This window comes from Electrona antarctica (genome assembly GCF_951216825.1).
Source record: "Electrona antarctica genome assembly, chromosome: 3".
Taxonomy (NCBI): domain Eukaryota; kingdom Metazoa; phylum Chordata; class Actinopteri; order Myctophiformes; family Myctophidae; genus Electrona; species Electrona antarctica.
In genome coordinates this window covers 21,394,238-21,414,745 of record NC_136808.1, presented here as the reverse complement: position 1 = coordinate 21,414,745, position 20,508 = coordinate 21,394,238, and the positions used below count along the sequence as shown (strand labels likewise).

Here is a 20,508-nt window from a genome sequence, read left to right as displayed (position 1 = left end):
ATGAGTGTCTCCCTGTCACCAGCGCTCAGGGTTCTGGGACAGACACCTGGGACAGAGAGGTGCAGGTGGTGGAGAGACACTGGTGCAGAGAGAGAGAGAGGGAGAGAGAGAGAGGGGCTATGGGAGAACAAAAAGGGGAGGGGGGAGAGAGATAGAAGCTTGTGAGTGAACAAGGAGGGTAGAGAGAGTGAGAGTGTGTGTCTGTGTGTGTGTGTGTGTGTGTGTGTGAGAGAGAGAGAGAGCTCCAGGAAGGCTGGACTAGCGCTCAAACACTGCAGTCATTCTTTCATCTCTGAAACTCTCTCCTCCTTTCTCTCTCTCTCTGTCTTTCTTTCTGTCCGTCTCATTCCTGCTGACTGCTGAGCCATGAGCCACATGGACACCTTGCTGTTCTCCCCCACGTAGATGAGAAGAGAGAACGCTTTTCCAAAGGAGTGCGAGGAGCGGGACAGCCGCACCGGGCGAGCGAGTGATACTGCTGCGCGGACGAGAGTCTGGGAATTAATTACTCGCCATCAGCAGCACAGAGGAGCGAACAAGAGAGAGAGAAAGAGAGGTGTAGAGGTGGAGGAGAGAGTACCAGAGAGAGAGAGTTTGAGCCAGGGAACAGGTGTGGAGGAGGATAATAAATGATCCCAGAGCCCCTTTTCATTTACAAAGGAAGAAGTTAGTACAGATATTGGCGAGGCGAGGGAGATTTCAAACGGCGATCGCCACTTGAGAAACCAAAGATAGAACGCTTTCCTCACATGCGCTATATTGATCATTCTCCCTACTTTCCCTTTCATCCTCTCTCATTCACCAGAGCATCCTTCCGTCCGCCTTTGCCACGTTTAATTTCAATCCTGTTTCTTTTTTCGACCCCTTTCTTTTTTTATTCTTTGCAGTTTTATCCGCGTCAGCAAAAGCGCAGCGGCGGCAGCAGCAAAACCACATGGGTATTAGTGGCTTCTACTTACAGCTCTGAATCGTTCTTTTGTCAGCGGGAGAGTGAGTCAGAGATTAGTGACATTGTAGCACCGTTGTCACTTTTTGTACCCGAGTACACCTGTCTCTGAATGGCAGCGGAGCGGATATATCTTCTGCTTCATTCTTCTCAGCAAAGCTGGACATAAGGGTCTTTCTGACTAGGATGTGATAGAATCGGCAGAACTGCTGTGGGAGCATGACACCTGCGTACGTGGGATCCATGCATAAAGCATAGGGTTGTGTGCGTGTGTGTGATGGGATAGTGGCCTCTGTGCACATTAATTACAACGGTGTTGGATTATACAAAGGGCTATGGATGGACGTGTTGCTGATAGAACGGAACCATGTGGAACTGACGAGAAGAAGGCCACGATGATCTTTTAGCCGATTAACTCGAGTCACGTTTTGACCCTCAACGAAACCCACTTCATCCAGCCGGCCACGCTTCTATCGATCGCTCATGGGGATTCAAATTAATGTTTGAGCTTAACAAGAGAGACCTCGACATTTGAGAGACTCACACCTTTGGCCCCGGGAGGAGGAACCGCCAATTATCTGGCCGTCCACTTTGAGCACTTTGAAACTGACTTTGAGAGAGAGAGAGAGAGAGAGAAAACGATTCAATTTATTCCACTCATTAGCGTTTTTTTGTTTTGTTTTTGTGGATCTCCTTGAGTGGTGTTCGGAGGGAGTCGAGGGAGGGGGGATCGCAAATCAAAGTGTAAAAAAGAAGTCCCGTAAACGATGAGGCGTTCGAGCACGGACGAGACGCCGTACCGGCGCAGTCCGTCCCTGGACAGCAAGCCTGACTCGCCGCCGCCGTTCGGCTCGGGGTTCCACCGATACAGTGGCGAGTTTGAGTTCAAACGGCCGCCGTTCGCGTTCGGCTTCCACACCACCAAGGCCCCGGGGGAGCCGGCGGCGCGGGCCGGGCCGGACAGCAAGGGGCGTTACGCTCAGGGCAAGAAGTATGTGGTGTTTTACCTGGACCTCTCCTTCATCTTCCTCCTAGAGCTGCGGCGCTGCAGGATGGCCGAGGGCTGCATGATGGGCCTGCGCTACGGGATGGTCTTCTTCAACCTGCTCTTCTGGGTGAGTGTCACACACACGCTTTATATCGCTGGGTGTACCTGCGTGAGTTTGTGTGTATGCGTGAGTGAGTGTGTGTGTGCGTGCTCGTGTGTGTCACAAGGAGTTTCTGATTCTGGAGGTGGGCTGTGTGTTTGATTTGTACATGGACCAGGCATTTCAAGATAAACATTTTAAGTGCCAACCATTATTTACAATCATTGGGTACAGATGTAGATTCTCCATGCTGATATTTGGAAGCCTGGGCCATGTACATAAACTGACCACGAGCCTAATAGCCAATATGCCAATAGCTGGCATGACAAAGAGCAAAGCCAAACAATTTGTCAAATATTGCTCTGTTTGCGCTGTTATTTGTCTGTGTGGAGGAGAAACTGCCATGTGTATCCTTAACTGCCCATCAACTGTCAACCCTGTTACATTCATTTGGTTCCCTGCGCGCGTGTGTGCGCGCGTGCGTGTGCGCGCGTGTGCATATGTGTGAGAGTGTATGTGTGTGCGTGGCACGCATGCACGGATGTCGGCACTAGAGCTGGGATCGGGCCAACCCGTTACTGACAGCTTTGTGTCCTACTGGAATGGAGTGAGTCGAGTCAGACCTTAATTATTAATATGCGTCCTACCCGGGCCCGACACAGGCGCTTTTTTCCCCCTTCATTTTTATTATTACACTGACAGCAAACGTGTTATTGTTATAATGTACAGCTTGCCTGATATCGTTAGACATATTATGCCACACTATGTCTTGTAATAAATAGTATAACACGTGCACAGCAATGCACACACACACAGTCACACACACACACACACACACACACACACACACACACACACACACACACACACACACACACACACACACACACATTGGAAATGTTTATTTATGTCCACGTAATGAGAAGTACAGGAATACCTTGTACAAAGGACATAAACACTGCCAGTGCAGTTTGACAGTGGGAGAGCAGCCAGTTACAACGTGCATGGACGGCAAAGCATCATTACATACAGTACAGCTGACATGTCGGACACAGGACAGCAGACATAAATCATGGATAAAGGAAACAACGCCTCCTCCAAATTGAGCGGATTCCTATAATAGCTGAAACTGAGTAGTACCTCGCTAACTGCTTGGCTCTCCTTTTGGGAAGGCCGGCCATTTGTAAGCCCCTCACAACCAACCTCACATGCCCTAGGCTGCCAAAGATAAAAACTAAAAGTTTACATCTGTAGCCTAGCTGTGAGATGGTCTGCACTAGCTGCTGATACTTCAGCACTTTGGTTAGAAAGGCTTCTTCCAGGCTATAGTCAAAGGTACAGCCAACCTCGAGAATGAACACCTCTCTATGGTTTTCATTTACAACAATGACATCAGGGGTGTTAGCTGAAATGTTAGAGAACACAGAATCATCATTACACATGTTAAACATCCTTGGCTTCACAGTAGAATGCTTATAAAGCATGATGGCGGACCTGAAAATGGAAGAGATGTCTTTCGATATCAAATCCACTATTCTGTCATGCCTACTTATGTAAAGGCCCCTGTAAACATGGCAACCATTTAAGATGTGGGACATGGTTTCAGCTATTTGTTCATGGCCATGATGGATACAGTGAGGAGCATGATTGCCTGGAAACCAGATGGAGAGATTAAGTTTAGAAGGTAGAACCTGTAATCTCGCTTTCAAAGTAAAAACAACAATGCACTCATCAATGGCAACATTTTTTAACACAGAGTGAGAGACAGAATGGTCCGCGGCAGGAAGACACGCAGTCTTTCCTTGTAATCTCAACTCAGTCCAATGTTGTCGCTGTCTTTGTTGTTGTGCCCATAGGAGGCGACCTTGGGCATTAGTCAGTGGAAGTTGATGCTCCGTTCCACACACAGTCATAGTCGCTCTCACAGAGATACTGGGGTCAGATATAACATTCTCTGAGGCAGCCACTGCAGCACATGTCATTTAGGTCTGGCCAGTCCGACCACACACACACACACACACACACACACACACACACACACACACACACACACACACACACACACACACACACACACACACACACACACACACACACACACACACACACACACACACACACACACACACACACACACACACACACACACACACACACACACACACACACACACACACACACACACACACACACACACACACACACACACACATTCTCCACAGTTCTCAACAATAGCCTAGCTTTTATAAATATTCATGCGGCAGTCTTACCAGCATTGATGATTGATTTGACTTCGGCAATTCCGCATTGGCATTTAATCCACATAGCGGGCAGCGCTGTCAGACTACTTTGGGACTGTTCGTGCAAAGTTGCAAACTCGGATCCAGTTATTTACTCATACTCAACTGTTCACTGTTTAACAGCTAATAAATCTAACTATGTACATGAATCCAACCATCGTGGTTTACATGTGGTCATGGAGGAAGAGGATAGCATCCACCGTGGATAGGTTTAACGCCGTCCTCTCTTCAATGGTTCTTCCATGCAGCTACACTAAAGTTGCGTTCGCTGTAGCCCCATTCGACCTCAGTCCCTACGCTCATTCTGTATAGCTCAGGGACTGAGGTCACATATGGGCCTGTATACGTTCGCTGCTGGTGCTGGTGCTGCTGCTGCTTGCGTTGCACCACCAGGACCACCTGCTTGCGTTCTGAGCACACACACACACACACACACACACACACACACACACACACACACACACACACACACACACACACACACACACACACACACTTTTATAAATATTCATGCAGCAATCTTACCAGCATTGATGATTGATTTGACTTTCTGACATTCTGTATAGCTCCTACAGAATGAGCATAGGGACTGAGGTCACATATGGGCCTGTATACGTTCGCTGCTGGTGCTGCTGCTGCTTGCATTGCACCACCAGGAAATACACAGAGAGGCTGACTAGTCGGATCGTTTTAATTTACACTTTTTTCTATCAACACCATGAATCGAATCCCGACCACCAATTATGCTAATGCGTAATGCTAATGCCACCCTAGCCCGACCCGTCGGGTACCTACGGGCCGGGCCAGGTTTCGGTCGGGTATCCCAGCTCTAGTCGGCACGTGTGTATTTAGTGTATTTGTGTGTCTGCCAGAGCAGAACTGGGTAAAGCTTCCACAGGAGAGCAGCCCCAGGGGCTGTGTGGTGTGTCCGCTGCAGAAAAGTGTTTTTGGAGCCGCCAGATAATTTCTGCCCTGCGTTAGAGAGAGAGAGAGAGAGAGAGAGAGAGAGAGAGAGAGAGAGTCTCCGAATGCTATATGGAGTCTGGAACAACATCTCCCGAAATCCGAGTAAGGAAGCTGCCATTTATTTTTCTGCTAAGCAACAACCATTATGCTTCCGTGATTTTTGAGTGGTGCAAGTGCAACCACTCCAAGGAACAGCAATGTCCGTGTTAACCTATGTGACTATGTTTGTGTGTGACTCATTGACTATGAGTACCAGTAGGGGCGCTGTTGTGCCAGAAACAGAGAGAGAGAGATAGTGCTGCACTGTTGCCTGCTAATGATAGAGAGGGGGAGGGAGAGGGGGAGGGGGGGGGGGGGGGCAGGGGAGAGGGGATTTGCACCACTCTGTTCACACGGGTGTGATTTTTATTTATAATATGATACATTTGCATGTCTGTAAAGACAAAACGGAAGTGGGGAGGAGGCTCCACGTCCGCTTTATATTTTAGAACTTCCGTTGCCCCAGACTGTATGATGAAAGCATTTGGAAATTGCGAGAGGCAACAGTCTGGCAACGCGAGACTACACAGAGACAGAGACAGACAGAGAAAGAGACAGACACAGAGAGACAGAGACAGACAGAGAGACAGACAGAGACAGACAGACAGAGAGAGAGATGATGTCTTGTTCCAGCTCCTGTCAGAGTAACGTGGACCAGCTGGTAGGAGTCTTTAGAGACATGTTGGCGCAGTCTGATAATAACCACTTCTTCTGGATCTTGTCAAGTCACGATGTGCCAGATTTCTTGCGATGTTACATCGGGTGAAACAGAAAATGCAAAGGCTTTGAAATGTGTTTGATGTGGGAGTTGAAGGACACGTTGTGATCAAAGCTAAGTCTCAGATGCCTTGCAGTGGTGCTGCAGGCGAACGTAATGAAGCCTCCAAGAGTACGGCAGCAATGCTGGGTTTATGTGTTGCTAATGTGTTTAAGACCGAGCACAATCACTTCTGTTTTGCATGGATTTAGTAGCAGATAATTTAACTGATTGGGTTTACTCATTTACTGCTGGAGTAAATAAATAAATGAATATATAATCCAACCCCTGCCAGCGAGTTTTCCTTACCTTTTAGGTAGTCACAGTTTTATCTCCAGTACCATCGACCCCGCGATTGTTGATAAACATGGAGGATTTCTCTGTGCTTCCGCATTTATTTAGTTTCTCTAGTTATGGTCCGTTGAAAATAGCCTGTCTGACCAAAAGTCGAGAGGAGAAGAAGAGAGGCGAGATACAGGCAGTGGGATCAGCATCATGTCAGTGAAGAGCACCATCTAGCATAGTGATTGGTGGTGTGGGCTTGTGAACAATGAAAAAGAAAATATGAACAAACAGACTTAAACCAGCTTCAATGCAGTTAATTTAAGGACAACACACCGAACCCAATACCTTAAACTGGTTTTATTGAAGAAAGAACTGAAAGGAATGAATGGACGAGGGACTTCAGCCTTCAGCCATAGTCTTTGATGAACTGGCCTACTTGAGGAAGCTCGGTAGGGGGTCTGACGTAGTTCCTGGGCACCATAAACCCCCAGGTCCTCCTTATGGTAAGGAAAGAGTAGAGAAGATGGAACAGAGAGGAAACAGCCAGATGAAGGAGCAGGGTGGGAGGCAAGGCGGCAAGCCCTCATTTTCAATGTAGCCTAGGGCTTTAAGCAACTAGTCGACTATTCAACTAGTCGACTAGTAAATCCACTAGTCGACCTTGTTGGTACTAGTTGACTAGTAACACCGTCTTTTAAAGTGAACGCGTATGCTGGCACTGGGAACTGGGGTTTATGCTACCAGAGATAGAGTTAAGCAGAACAGCCAGTCAATCAAAACAACCAAAAGAAAATAACTCGATGGATAAAAATATTTTGGAGCATTCCTTTCAACTGACCAAAGATGGCATGGAGTTCATTCCAAGATGTTGGGCCGCTGACATAAAGTGTCTTGCCCAGTTCTGCATAATCACTGCAGGCGTTTGTTTACAAGAGATAGAAAGACGGCCAGCTAAGCACGTTTACTACTACGTGGCTTATTTCTAACCTATAACGTTTTCAGATACTGTATGTGTGCTGATTAAAACCCATTCAGGATGGGAACCCCTTTTGGGGTTCTTGTTGCTATCTACAGTATATTATATTATAGCAAAAACCGGCCTCAGTCCTAAATGGGTTAAGTTTAAAAGGAGTAATACACTGTCTGGATGTCATCTTGAATGAGATTCAAAACGGAGTAGTTCTGTAATTAAAAACAGCTGTGTTTGAAGAAGCTATGGGAATCAAACAGGTGAATGAAATCAAGATTCATTTGTATTCTTGAAAGTATATCGATATCATCACACACATGAATTTCATTCACAGGAAGTAATTCAAATTGGCTTTTGATATTAAAATACAATTAACTAGGTATGCCCATACTGTATGACCACAGATATGCTCTAAAAGTGTGAAAAGCATATTTTCACTGCTAAAATCTAAAATATCTAAAACCACATATTACACACATTTCACACAGTTCTAAATCTTCTAAACGTCATTAACATATATTATTTTGCAAAAAGGGTGAAGTGTCCCTTTAACATTACACCATCTACATGTTTAAGCATTTATTTCATATTTACAGGTCTTGCGACCTTCCTCAGGCATGCCTGAGGAACGTTGCATTTCTAATACATGTTCTTGAACCAGCAAGTGGCAGTGTGTGGGTGTCCCTCCTTCCACGCCTACTGTCTTTTTCCTTTTTGAAATGTTCCACTTCTACATGGCCCAGTGTACAAACGTCTCTCCATCCACATGACAATGTAGCTAAAGGGCTACAAGGTAAGGCACACAGGGACGCATAAACAAATGTTATTGTGGGGTCCTTGGCATGGAAAACGTTTGAGAACTAACTGATTTAGAAGACATTTGTATAATCGGCCTCATGGTCTTAATGGGTTAACAACACTACAGTGTAATCCATTATCACCCCAGAGTTCATCCTCTATCCTGTTTTCGAAAATATATCTTCTTGCTCCTTTCCACAAAGACACAGATCTGCTGTCAATCGTCCTCCGTCTATAGTGGATCTTATCGCTTTACCCTCGGGGACGTTTTGCTCTGTCTGTGTCATTCTGCGTCTGTCAATCCTATCTCTGACAGCCTCGCGACAGATCACTTCCATTTGCACCGTTGAAGCTGTCACCAGTGTTAATTTAGTCAACTATGATGAAAGATTATCGTCGCCTACCTTTTTTCACTGACAGAAACTAAATAATAATTAAATAAAAACGAAGCTATGATGACTAAAAAAAAGACTAAATATATTGTCAATTTTGTCAACAAATAAAAACTAGACTAAAATGTTAGTTTTAGTCTAGAGATCCAGTACAACCAAAGTCAAGCGATTTTATCTGTGGTTGCGCTCACTGAAAATAGCAGATCTACACGCTCACACCGCATTACTTCCATTGAAACCGAGGTTCTTTTTTCCACTTCCTGAAAAGTAACCGTTTTGGACATACCAGGTTTCCACCCGACATTGACCATTAGGCAGGGAGCGAGGAAGACGTCCTTTTCTGGACGGACGGACGGACGGACGGTTGGGTTGAAATGAAGGACTAGGATGGTTGCACTTCAATTACCTTGTTAATTGAACAATGAAGGGATAGTTCTTTTCTAGCACCTGTCGACAGTTTCACTAAAAAACTGTGAAATTTGAGACACTTGAAAAGCAGTTGTCATGATATTTCTATGCCCACAGATGGAACCATTGGAGGCCAATTTCATAACAGTCCTTGTGTTCGGATTTTTATTATCCTCTAAAAATGTAATTGCTTCACCTCACTTTATTGTCACATCGTGCGCAGGTGAATAAGACATTATGTTCAGCACAACAAGCTACCCATTCATTGGATGGTTACATTTTAACACTTTAACACTTGGGCAGTTTTGACAGCAGATGTAGTTGTAGTCATATTCTAGTAATCTGAAATGTTTTACCTTTAGTCTAGTTTTAGTCAACTAAATATAAGATCCCAGTTTTAATGGGTTAAATAAGAATAGGAGTAAAATATAAAATATCCAAATGAAATATACATATAAAGTGTGTAATCAAGATAGAGTTCCCCAGTCACTTGTGCAAATTAGGAGCTCTCAAATTCTGCTTGAACCCGACCCGAAAATGTATGCTAATTAACCGGGCTATGCCTTAATTTTCAGGCCCATTGAGATCTCAAGTTCAAATATGTCATATCAAATAGCAGCAGATATTAAATATGCAGAAATTGTATGGGAATGGGGGTGTATTCATAGATACTGTAAGCCATGTATTGTACATTGACATATTTTCAGATCCACGGTGGAGTATCTTTTGAGGATATTCTGTGGTTGTATAGCATTTTTTAACCACATCCATATTTGGCATAATCCAAATTATCCGATAATAATCCGATAATAATAATCCGATTTTAGTAGCGCTGAACGTGCAGCCAGGTCACCCAGATCTGCATTCCCCTCGCTCCCCTGTTTTTTTTGTGGCTTTTGCCTTTATTTTTATTTTTATTTTTTATGGAGGGACAGACAGTAGGCTGACAGGAAATGAGGAGAGAGATGGGGGGAAGACATGCAGTAAAGGCCGTCGGGATCGGGAGTCGAACCCACGGCACACTGCCAGACTGGATCACCAGCCAAGGTGCCTGGACCACTGAGCCATGGCCCAGGCCATTCCCCTCGCTTCTACCTCTGGCACCTTGACAGGCCGGTCATTCCCCTCGCTTCTACCTCTGGCACCTTGACAGTCCGGTCACACTAAATGGTTTCCGGGTCCCTCGGGTGGTGCAGATCGAGGGCTACAGTATCTGCCCCCCACCCACGGAAGGAGTCTAGGGGCAGTGTTTCTCAAAGTGGGAGCTGGCGCACTAATGCTAATATTTGGAATTCATCACCATCACTTCAGTTTAACCACTTAGACACACTATACTGGGTAAAACACACCCGAGTTGCACTGTACTGTACTTGATTTTTTCCCCATCTACACCAACTCTCTTCACCAAAAAATAGCAGATCTACAAGCTCACAACGAGTCACAAACAGCTGTTCATAAACAGCAGTTGATAGCAGTGGGATGAACTAATTGTTGGCAGAGATAAAAAACAATCAAAGTTTCATAATGTGACCACTACATTGGGAGATAAAAACAAACAAACAAATTGGTTCATGATGTGAACATTGACTAAGTATTTCCTTGTCTTGCCTTCTTATAATTATACTAAACTAGAGAGGTCCCCGTGGGGTCTCTCATCATCGCGGTCGAGATTGTGGATTTCACAATATCACGCCAGACTTTCCGGTCCTTCATTGCCATCCCCAGTTCCTGCTTACTGATGCCTGTGTCCCTAGCGATGACATCAGGGAACGACAGTTTTCTACCTCTGGTCTGCTTTGAGGCAGGACTCCAGAGAAGAAGGGAAGATAACCTCATTGTCAGCTCTGTAGCAGTGGCCGGCAAACTGTGTTCTTCTGGATCGGACTAGTGAAGAAACACGGGGAAGGTTGCTGTATAATCGATGGGTGGCTCTTCCAAGACAGATTTTGCACTCTCATTAGAAGGCGGGTGTATGTGCCATCCAACCGTTTCTTTTTTTATTTGAAAGTGTCCATGTCTCGGAGCCATAGAGTAGAATCGGCTCAACGGTCGTCCTAAATATTTTTACTTTTAACATTTTACTAAGCCGGGATGACCAGATCTTATGCATGTCATTGCAGGCTGACCAGGCCATACCCTTCCTAGTTTGAAAGTCCTCTACGGCGGTGCCTCTACGGCGGTGCCCAAGGCCCCATTGGGCACTGGCCTACTTGGAATGATGCAAGTTGGAAATGAATGCCCCGCCCAGATATTATGTCTGTGTCCCTTTTATGCCCGACGTCAGAATGATGTCAGATTTCTGTATGTGTCTCTCTGTGTCTCTTTATTCCTATATGGAGTTCTGTGTCAGCCATGCCCAAATATGAAGCGTTGTTAGGTCAGAACAGGCCAGCTTCATATATGGACCCTGGGCAGGGGCCCGGTCGAGAGCCTGGGCAGAGGCCTTTTTGGGGTGGTTCTGGACAACCGTGGTTACGACCAAATCGACACCAGGCACTGCACTCCCTGTGGTGGTGTGGAATGCGTGTGTCGAATTTGAAGTCGGTGGGGTGAACTGTTCTCGAGTTACGTGGATTACAGACGTACACACAGAGACTTGGTGCATTTATAGTTATAGATATATACAGTACAATTGTTGTGCGGAAGTGGGGTTGTTCGATTGTTCAAAATATTGCCGGTGGTCCAAAAATAGCTTGTGATCCACTGATGAGGTGGAGTATGTTTCCAGACATCTACAGTAAATCAATGATGACCTGTCCCGTCAAATTCCACATGCTTCATTGGAACAGATGAGGGGGTTATAGTCATATTAGGAACTCCTGCATTTTGTCTTCTGAAAATACAAAATGTAGACTGATGGATCGGGAACACATTAATAATGAATGACTGCAATGTGTGGCTGGGCGTTTCTAATTGAACATTGTGGACCTAAAAGGTCACAGTCTCAATTGAATAATCTGTCCATCAACCAAGGGGTTGCATAAAAGTGATGATGTTGTTGTTGTGTGTGCAGGATTTGAATCCCTCAGTGCATTTTTTAAAAACCGCATGGCTCTGCAGTCTAGCCTCTTAATTCTCAACTTGTTTTAATTTCAACAGTGGTTTAAAAAGTACTTGCATGTTTTACTTAAGTAGAAGTATCAATAGCATACATGGGGGTCCATAGGGCAGGGTCCATGCCATGGTTTCATAGGGCAGGCCAATCAAACAGCCAGCTTCCACGGTATGCTAATGAGTTGGTTTTTACAGTTGGTAATAAAGCTCACTGCGCAGTCCAAGGCACAAAGGCATTTAAACTAACCATGTGGAAACACTTATTTCAGTCTGCACAGCTGACTGTGTTTCTTCTGCTGAATAAATTATGCATGTTGTGCATTAAAATCTCATATTGTTTTTTGTATTTGCTCCCCACGTGCCTGTAATACCAGTTGGGTACTGCATTGATTTGGCTTGAATTAATAAAGCTGCTTTGATGATGCAGTTTTTTAAATCATATGAAGGGTCTCACTAAGTTGGCTTTAAAAAAACAAGTTGTCTTACCAAGCTCAACCACTTAAGTCCTATATTAACTGGTTCCGTCCATCCGACGTGTCCACACGTCCTAGGGATTCCAACCGACGCGTTCAAAGGATGTGTGTACACGTCCTAACGCATCCTCAATGATACCAGGCGAGAGAAGAATATTCTGAATTTTTTCCTTTTTTAAATTTTTTAGTCCGACTCTCGGCCACCGTCATTCGCGCTCTGCACTCATATTAGCTTACCGTTGACTTAGCTGTTAGCGCGGCAGAAAGAATGCCTCGTCGCTCCTAATCCATGGTGCTCTCCGTGGTTTTGATCTGATGGATATACTAGTGCTTCATTTCTACTCCTCATCCGCCTCTCCCTCAAAATATGAACGCTTTTTCGAGCTTCTAGCGATATAATAAAATCGAGACCAAATTGGACCAGAAGTCCGGGTATCAGTATCACGGCTCGGGTGCGGCAAGTCGTGCGGTAAGTACTGGGAGCTGATGGTAGGTGTGGTGCTCCACCTCAGCATCCATCTCCCAGGGGTCTAGCGCATCGTAACGGGGACAAACTTGTGCGTGTTACCAGCTGGTACAGACAATAATAAGCTACCCCCACACACACAAAAGTGAAACTGGCTGATGTCCATTTTTGCTATTTACAAAAAAAAACAAAAACACAACTTTTGAACAGTTTTGATGATGTGTGAAACACTTTGAAAGTATTTTGACAATAATGACCGAAAATAGGATCACCAGGTTGAAAGTTTTCCTCTCCTTTCAAATTGTCCACCACCCCCCCCCCATCCCCCCCCCCCTCCCCCCCCTGGCCCCGCGTTCTCTTCATTTTATGAGGGAATTCTAGTTATTCTACTTTTCTTTGCCTTGATGCTTGAAATGCTCTATTTTGGTCCTTTTTGGCTCAGCTGACACATCGTGGCAGAGTTCCAGATCTCACAGACCAGACAGAAGACGCATTAGTCACACACAAGGACTTGGAGTACATCAACCTGACACTTTCTATATTTCAATCTGACTCGCACTGCGTTTATCACACTTGGAGGTGCCTCTAGATTAACACATTAAGACCTGAGGCCGATTCCACAAGATGTCTTCTAAATCAGTAGTTCACTATGAGCTTTATTGTCACATCACAGATTTATAAAGTAAAAGAGTGGGTGAAACTTATTTGTGTGCATAGTTCCCACTTTTTCCCCATATTAAATGAAGGAAGGAACCTAAAGGGGGGGGGGGGGGGGTAAATCTACATATTTACACACAAACCTAGTTCTCACACCCTTTCCTAATGTAAAAAATAGCAGCTATATCTGCTATTCTTCAAAAGCCAATGCAAAACGATCTACAATGACACGGATGCTTTCTCGGTTTTAGTGGATTAACATCAAAGAGTGACTCGGTCTCGTATACCTTTTGATGTCCGCCGGCTCGTAAGAACAGCCATCATCCACTGAACTTAATTGCTGCCAAAAATGCCAGCGGGAGCAGCGGAAAGTGTGATAGAAAGGTGCAAACATTCAGTGCAGTACGTGTCATATCGTACAATTTATTACGACAGAAACTCGCACGAGGCCAACAAAGCCTCCTTGCTGCTGCCTGAACAATTTCACTCGGGAGTGGAAAGAATATAAAAGTTTTTTATTTTTCCAAAAGCAATATTCTCTTTATTTGTATTCACTTCTTCACTTTAATGTATCTGTCTATCACTTTCTCTCTCTCTCGTGTGTGTGTGTGTGTGTGTGTGTGTGTGTGTGTGTGTGTGTGTGTGTGTGTGTGTGTGTGTGTGTGTGTGTGTGTGTGCGCTTTCACGCATGTCCTCGCGAATGTTGAGAGACCCCTCAAACAAGAGCCGAACCACTTAATTCAAATTGGAATGCTATTAGCGTTCACTTACTCATGGCTGAATTAAGTTACCTTCCCGTTAATTAATTAGCTGAACAGAGCTCAACACACACTGACCTAAAATGTTCGCGTCTGCTCGTTAGACTGATGGGATGAAACAACCAGGGTTATCAGCCACTTAACAACAGCTTGAAAGGTACTAAAAAGACAGACAAATGCAAGTGTCGTAGAACAAAGGCTGTGGCTTCTTCTTCCTAATGTTGCGACAATGACCTCGCGGGATACTGAACAATGGCAAACGCCTCCCAGAACTACACGGCTATGCACGACGCAAACCATTAAAGTGTCCTATAATCACAATGTCCAAATAATACTTTATTCATAACGGAAATTAAGTCCAAAATCAAATCAGTCCCAAAGCAGGATGAGACTAACCTTACTCCGCCAGATGGGGCAGCAGAGAGTACACTGGGTTCCCCCCTCCTGCTCCCATCTGGGAACTCTCAGGCAGACTTGATGCCCGGCCACAAAACGGCCTGGCCAATCAGCAGCAGCTATCCCGCCTCTAGCTGCTGCTGATTGGCCAGGCCGTTTTGTGGCCGTTTTGTGGCCTGTGCTGCCCCATCTGGCGGAGTCAGGTTAGGATGAGACTGGAGTCGAGTGCAACCTAACACAACAGCAACAATATCATAGTAAATAGCATGACATGTTTAACACTTGGTAAAACTAAAAAATAGCCGATCTACAAGCTCACAACGTGTCGTAGATCTGCTCAGCACAACACCCAAGCACATGAACGTTTACATGTCACTGTGATGCAAGGCACAATCCTTAAAGGCGTAGTGAATTGAAAAATACGTTTTTCACACTTTTAGACCATATCCGTGGTCATCATATGGGCATACCTAACAATGGATGCCAAAGAAATGGGCAAATTCTCAGTTATGTGTGTTAAAAAGTCCATAAAAATATTTTTTAAATTACTTCCTGAAAACGAAAACGTGCTGCGTGATGACGTGTAGATATACACATCAATAAAAGCCAATAAAAATGAAGCTCACCAGTTTGATTCCCATGCTTCGTTGTCCTATTCCACAGCTGGTTTTGATTAAAGAACTACTCCGTTTTTAATCTCATTCAAGATGACATCCAGACAGTGTATTTTGTATTACTTGTTTTAAACTTAATCATCACGCTAAAATATGTATATAGGTTGTGTATAGGTTAGAAATAATCCGCTGGCTTTTCCCCCTGTCTCTCTTTGTCTTTGTTTACAAACGAAATTCACATGCAGGAAGTCACAGACTTTGAGACCCCATAGCCTGGAGGGATGCGACGCTCTGATTGGTTCAGAAACTTCAGAGCAGCGTTTCAGGGTGAAACTTCAAAATAAAAGGCCCACCATTTCCGTTTCTCTACACCTTTACTAATATCTCTGCTGTAAAGTAACTAATACTATATGTAGCCTACATTAACTCTACTACTGTACTTACGTAAGTTTACTTTACTCAAGTATTTCCAGTTCTTGATACTTTACTTCTATCCTCCACTGCATCTCAGAGACATTTTTTTTACTCTGCTACATTTATTTGACAATGCTGTGTGCGCGCGTGTGTGCGCGTGCTTGAAGTAGTGCAGTTATTTTTTCTCACTTGCTGTGTTTGAAGTATGTCTGTCTGTGGCGTTGTGTGCGCCTTGCAGGAGTTAGGCTAAAGTGCCAGTTTTCGTGCTACCATAATGTAGCCTACATGACTGTGAAAAATATGTTTTTATTAGGAATAAAATTGGGGGTGGGACTCTGGTCGTTGAACACCAATATTCTCCAGCGCTTGCTCCAAGCACGCCCGCCCCTCTAGACCAGAAAGCATGCTGGCTGGGCCAGGCTAGTCAGACTCATAACGGTAGTACTTGGAGATCCAAATATTGTTTTGGGGTGGTACTGCGGTGTAGAAAGATTGAGAACCACTGATGTAGGTCAGTTGTTTTCAACCTTTTTCCTCTCACGGACCATTATTTATTTGGCGTCTCACCATTTTGATGAGATTTAGCCTCTCAGACCCAAGACTTGTTTATTTTGTTATCGTTGGATAAGATTTTGTCCACAACTCCATGCTGTATTGATGTGGTAGCATAGGGGAGTTAACAGGCAAACGATCAAAATAACATTGCTTGTCTATCACACATTCGCTGATGTTTAACAATAATTTAACTCTTAGGGGGCACAGTCGGTAGTGCTGTCGCCTCACAGCTAGAAGGTCCTGGGTTTGATTCCCGCTTGGGAAGCTGTGGGCGCTGGCGGCGTGTCCTCTCCTCCGCGTCATCAGTGCCCATACCCGAGGCGGGGTTGGCAAAAGGGCCTTTCTGTGTGGAGTTTGCATGTTCTCCCTGTGTCCCCTGGGTAGGTACCCTCACGAAAACATGCAGTAATCCTGGTCTCTAAACTGCCTCCCCCTGGCCAGCTGGGGCGCCTGATGGAGGGGAAAGGAACTGGTTGGAATAACGTGTTCCTTCCACGCGCTACGTCCAACCAGGGAAACTCCCCCTGTCAGGTGTAAAGGAGTGACTTGGACACTCATGCATGAAGGAAGCATGAGTTCAAGTCTGTTGCTCTCCCCAGGTTGGCGGAGGGTGTGTAGAGCCCAGGATCACATTAGATAATTGACACAGGGGTGAAAACCAAATGTAGTTTCATTTTACGCTCTCAAGAGTTAAAGATCTATAAGGGTCCATTTGGTTACCAGCTCTTCCATCATAGCCGGGGACCACCTGGAACCTCCTCAAGGACCACTGGTGGTCCCCGGACCACTGGTTTTAGATCAATACAATTCGCTTTACTGGCTTATCTGAACACAAAGCCCCACAGGGTCCATCGACTGTCAGCCGGGACGGTTGGTTGACGTGACTAGATAATAGTTCTGCAGGATGTCTCCGGCGGCCCGCCGGGGTTTGGCACGTTTGTGCGAGAGTGCTTGACAAACGTCACGGCCACAAGATAACCGCGGGGAAGCGGATAGACGAGGTGGAGTCTAGTGGGACAGAGCGTAAATGCCATTTTCTTGCCACCCCATTTATCTGAGTGACTCCTGCAGCTTTATTACCGGGCTGCGACAGCATCTGTGTGTGTGTTTGTGTGTGTGTGTTTGTGTGTGTGTGTGTGTATGTTTGTTGGGGGCAGTATTCTATGTGTATAGCAGTGTTCATTTTGACAGAAATTTTTGATTTAGTTTTAGTCGTACTCTTTTGAATAAAATTCCATTTAGTTTATTTTAGTCATGTGGAATGTTTTACATTTACACTAAATATCAGAAGATTTTAGTCGACTAAATCTACAGTTGATTTTGTTGACAAAAAATACATTTGGCGGCCTTGATGACGTCGTAATGTACACCTGTATACCTTGGTTGCATGCTGAAAATAGCAGATCTACAAACTCACAATGCTTCGCTGGGCAACGTGTCGTGAGCTTCTGCTGTTTTCAGAGTGCAACATCCGATCGCAACCAAACATAAAATGACTGGATCTCTTCTTCACCAGTCCCTTACTAACATGGTGGGTGGGCAGGCAAACTCGTCCTCTTAAAGTGGACGTGGATAGCGGCACAGCTTATCTTCATAAATGCTAATGCTAGCTGGCATACAAAGTATTAAAAAGAAAAGAGCCAGAGTCAGAGGCTTGCGTAGCCAGACTATTCCACAATTTCCGAATGCTATAGAGTCTGGAACTACACCTAGTGGTAAGCTGACATTTCCGTTCATAAAAAGATATTTAAAAAAGTCTTAACATTTGATTTATTTATTTCCTTTTCTGCTAAGCAGCAAGCTATACATGCTTAAATGATTTATATTTATATTAGGATACATTTGCGCGACTATAAATACGAAACAAAAGTGAGGAGGCGGTTCCACTTTAGCTTTATCTCATGATAGAGCTTCCGTTGCTCCAGACTGTATGGCGGAAGCATTTGAAATTGCGAGAGGCAATGCGAGACTAGCAACCTATTAATAGTTTAAGGATTCTTAACTTGTGAAGAAATCAGCTGATAACATGTTTTCTTGTTTCTTTTATCTAATGCCATGCATGCCTGCTACTTTATGAGACTTACAAAATTTGAAGAGCTGAGATTGAAGTTGAAAATTGCAAGTTTGCACATCCTTTTTTGCAGTAATTAAATATTAATGAATATATGTATTCAAATTACTGAACTGAGTTAGAACAAGGATTCCACCGCAGCAGTGTTCATTTCTTTAAGTTTGGAATTAAAAATTTACTTGAGTAAAAGTACAAAAGGATTGGTATCAAAATGTACTTAAAGCACCAAAAGTAGATCTGCTATTTTCAAAGACAGGCCCGCCCCAAGGTTATTAGTGCAGCCACGCCCGGCAGCCGGCAAAAACTAGAGTTCTCAGGTGCGAAAATTAAGGCCTGGAGTGGAGTAAAAGTACAATATTTGCCTCTGAGATGTAGTGGAGTAGAAGTAATAAAGTACTACAATTGGAAATACTACAATAGTAAAAATAACTGAAAACAATACGTAACTGTACCGTAGTTACTAGGCTACTGGACGCATGTGACATCTGCTCCACATGGGTGTGTGTGTGTGTGTGTGTGTGTGTGTGTGTGTGTGTGTGTGTGTGTGTGTGTGTGTGTGTGTGTGTGTGTGTGTGTGTGTGTGTGTGTGTGTGTGTGTGTGTGTGTGTGTGTGTGTGTGTGTGTGTGTGTGTGTGTGTGTTCTCTCACAAACTCCCCCGTTTGTCTATATCTTCCTCTAACGCTCCTGCTGACAAGCTGAGACCAATACATATGCTTTAATGAGCACCCTATGAATAGAAAGTAACACATACAGGGCAGGCACACACACTCACACACAGCACGTTGTCTCTTACATGGTGCAGGGTATCAACCCCACTGAAGATAACCATGAACCCCTAGTAGCGGGAGGGTTGAAACCAAATGATCCTGTAGTGTCAGGTGGTCAGATTAGCTGGATATTGGACAGGGGCAGCGCTGACCCAAAAGGTTTTCAATACTTTATTAGTCAGAAATGAAAACGACACGTGGTTCAGTCAGACATGAACCCATTCAGGACGTGAACTCCTTTTGGTGTTTAAAGCATTATGTTATACGTTAGCTATTGAAAAAAAATAGCAGATCTACAAGCTCATAGCGCGGCACCGAGTGCCACACTACGAGCTTGTATATCTGCTTGTATATCTCTATTTTTGAAAAATCGTGAAAATGTGGCAAATCTTTGAATATATATTCGATTTTAACTAAAATCTTTGCTTCTGGGTGGGGGGTCCCTGGAACAACATATTTTACATATAGTACATATAGTTTTATATGTACTACCTTCAACTGCTTCAAGCACCTTGAAGGTAGTAAAACCCTTGCCAAGCTGCTTTTTATTGATTTCTCCTCAGCGTTTACAGCCCCATGTTTTGGTTGAGAAACTGGTTAACTCTTTTGGTGTACGTCGATCCTTGTCTGGTGGGCTGGATCCTTGATTTCTTAACTAACAGATCTCAACGTGTAAGGGTTAATGAGATACTGTCTAGCTTCCTGTCATCTTCTACTGGCTCACCCCAGGGGTGTGTTCTATCTGCCTTTTTATACATTCTTTATACCAACAACTGTTATAGCCATTTTCATAACAGATTCATCATTACGCTGACGACTCGGTCAACGATGAGAATTGCCACGGGCAAGTGTTTGATGACTTCCTATCCTGGTGTGACAACGCCTTCTTGCAGCTTAATGTCTCTAAAACAAAAGAGCTATGCATAGATTTTAGACGTTCCCCACAATCCCCCCAGAAGAGTGTTGTCAATGGACAGACAGTAGATTGTATCCAGCTATAAATATTAGTGGTGCACGATTATGAAATTATGACCGATATCCGATCTCTGATTATTTGCAGTCATATCTGCCGATACCGATTCTGACCGATTCCGATATTATACAGAGGACCACAATGGAATCAAGCCTATGCCCTAGGAGCTTAGCCCAAAGCCTGTTAATAATGTATTCAATCAATAAATAGCATATACTATTTTCCAAGTGTCTGTTTTCACAACTGAATGACTACTAAATGAGATCAGTACACAAAATTACATTTATTTTTTGCAGGTGAAAACCGATTAAATAATCTGTATTATTTTGACCATTCTGATACCGATATGGCATTTTTATG

At 44.3% G+C, this 20,508-nt stretch overlaps 1 protein-coding gene across 1 annotated transcript in view; it reads left to right on the top strand.

The window, feature by feature from the left end:
- Window positions 1–1,713: 1,713 nt before the first annotated feature.
- The window catches only part of LOC306920449 (tetraspanin-4-like), a gene marked incomplete at its 5' end in the record, with an annotated part of 200,202 nt that continues 181,407 nt past the window's right edge, over window positions 1,714–20,508 (top strand). Inside the window, one exon of the mRNA XM_079497206.1 lies at window positions 1,714–2,061. Coding sequence (XP_079353332.1) covers window positions 1,714–2,061 — 348 coding nt within the window. The remainder of the gene's footprint in view (window positions 2,062–20,508) is intronic.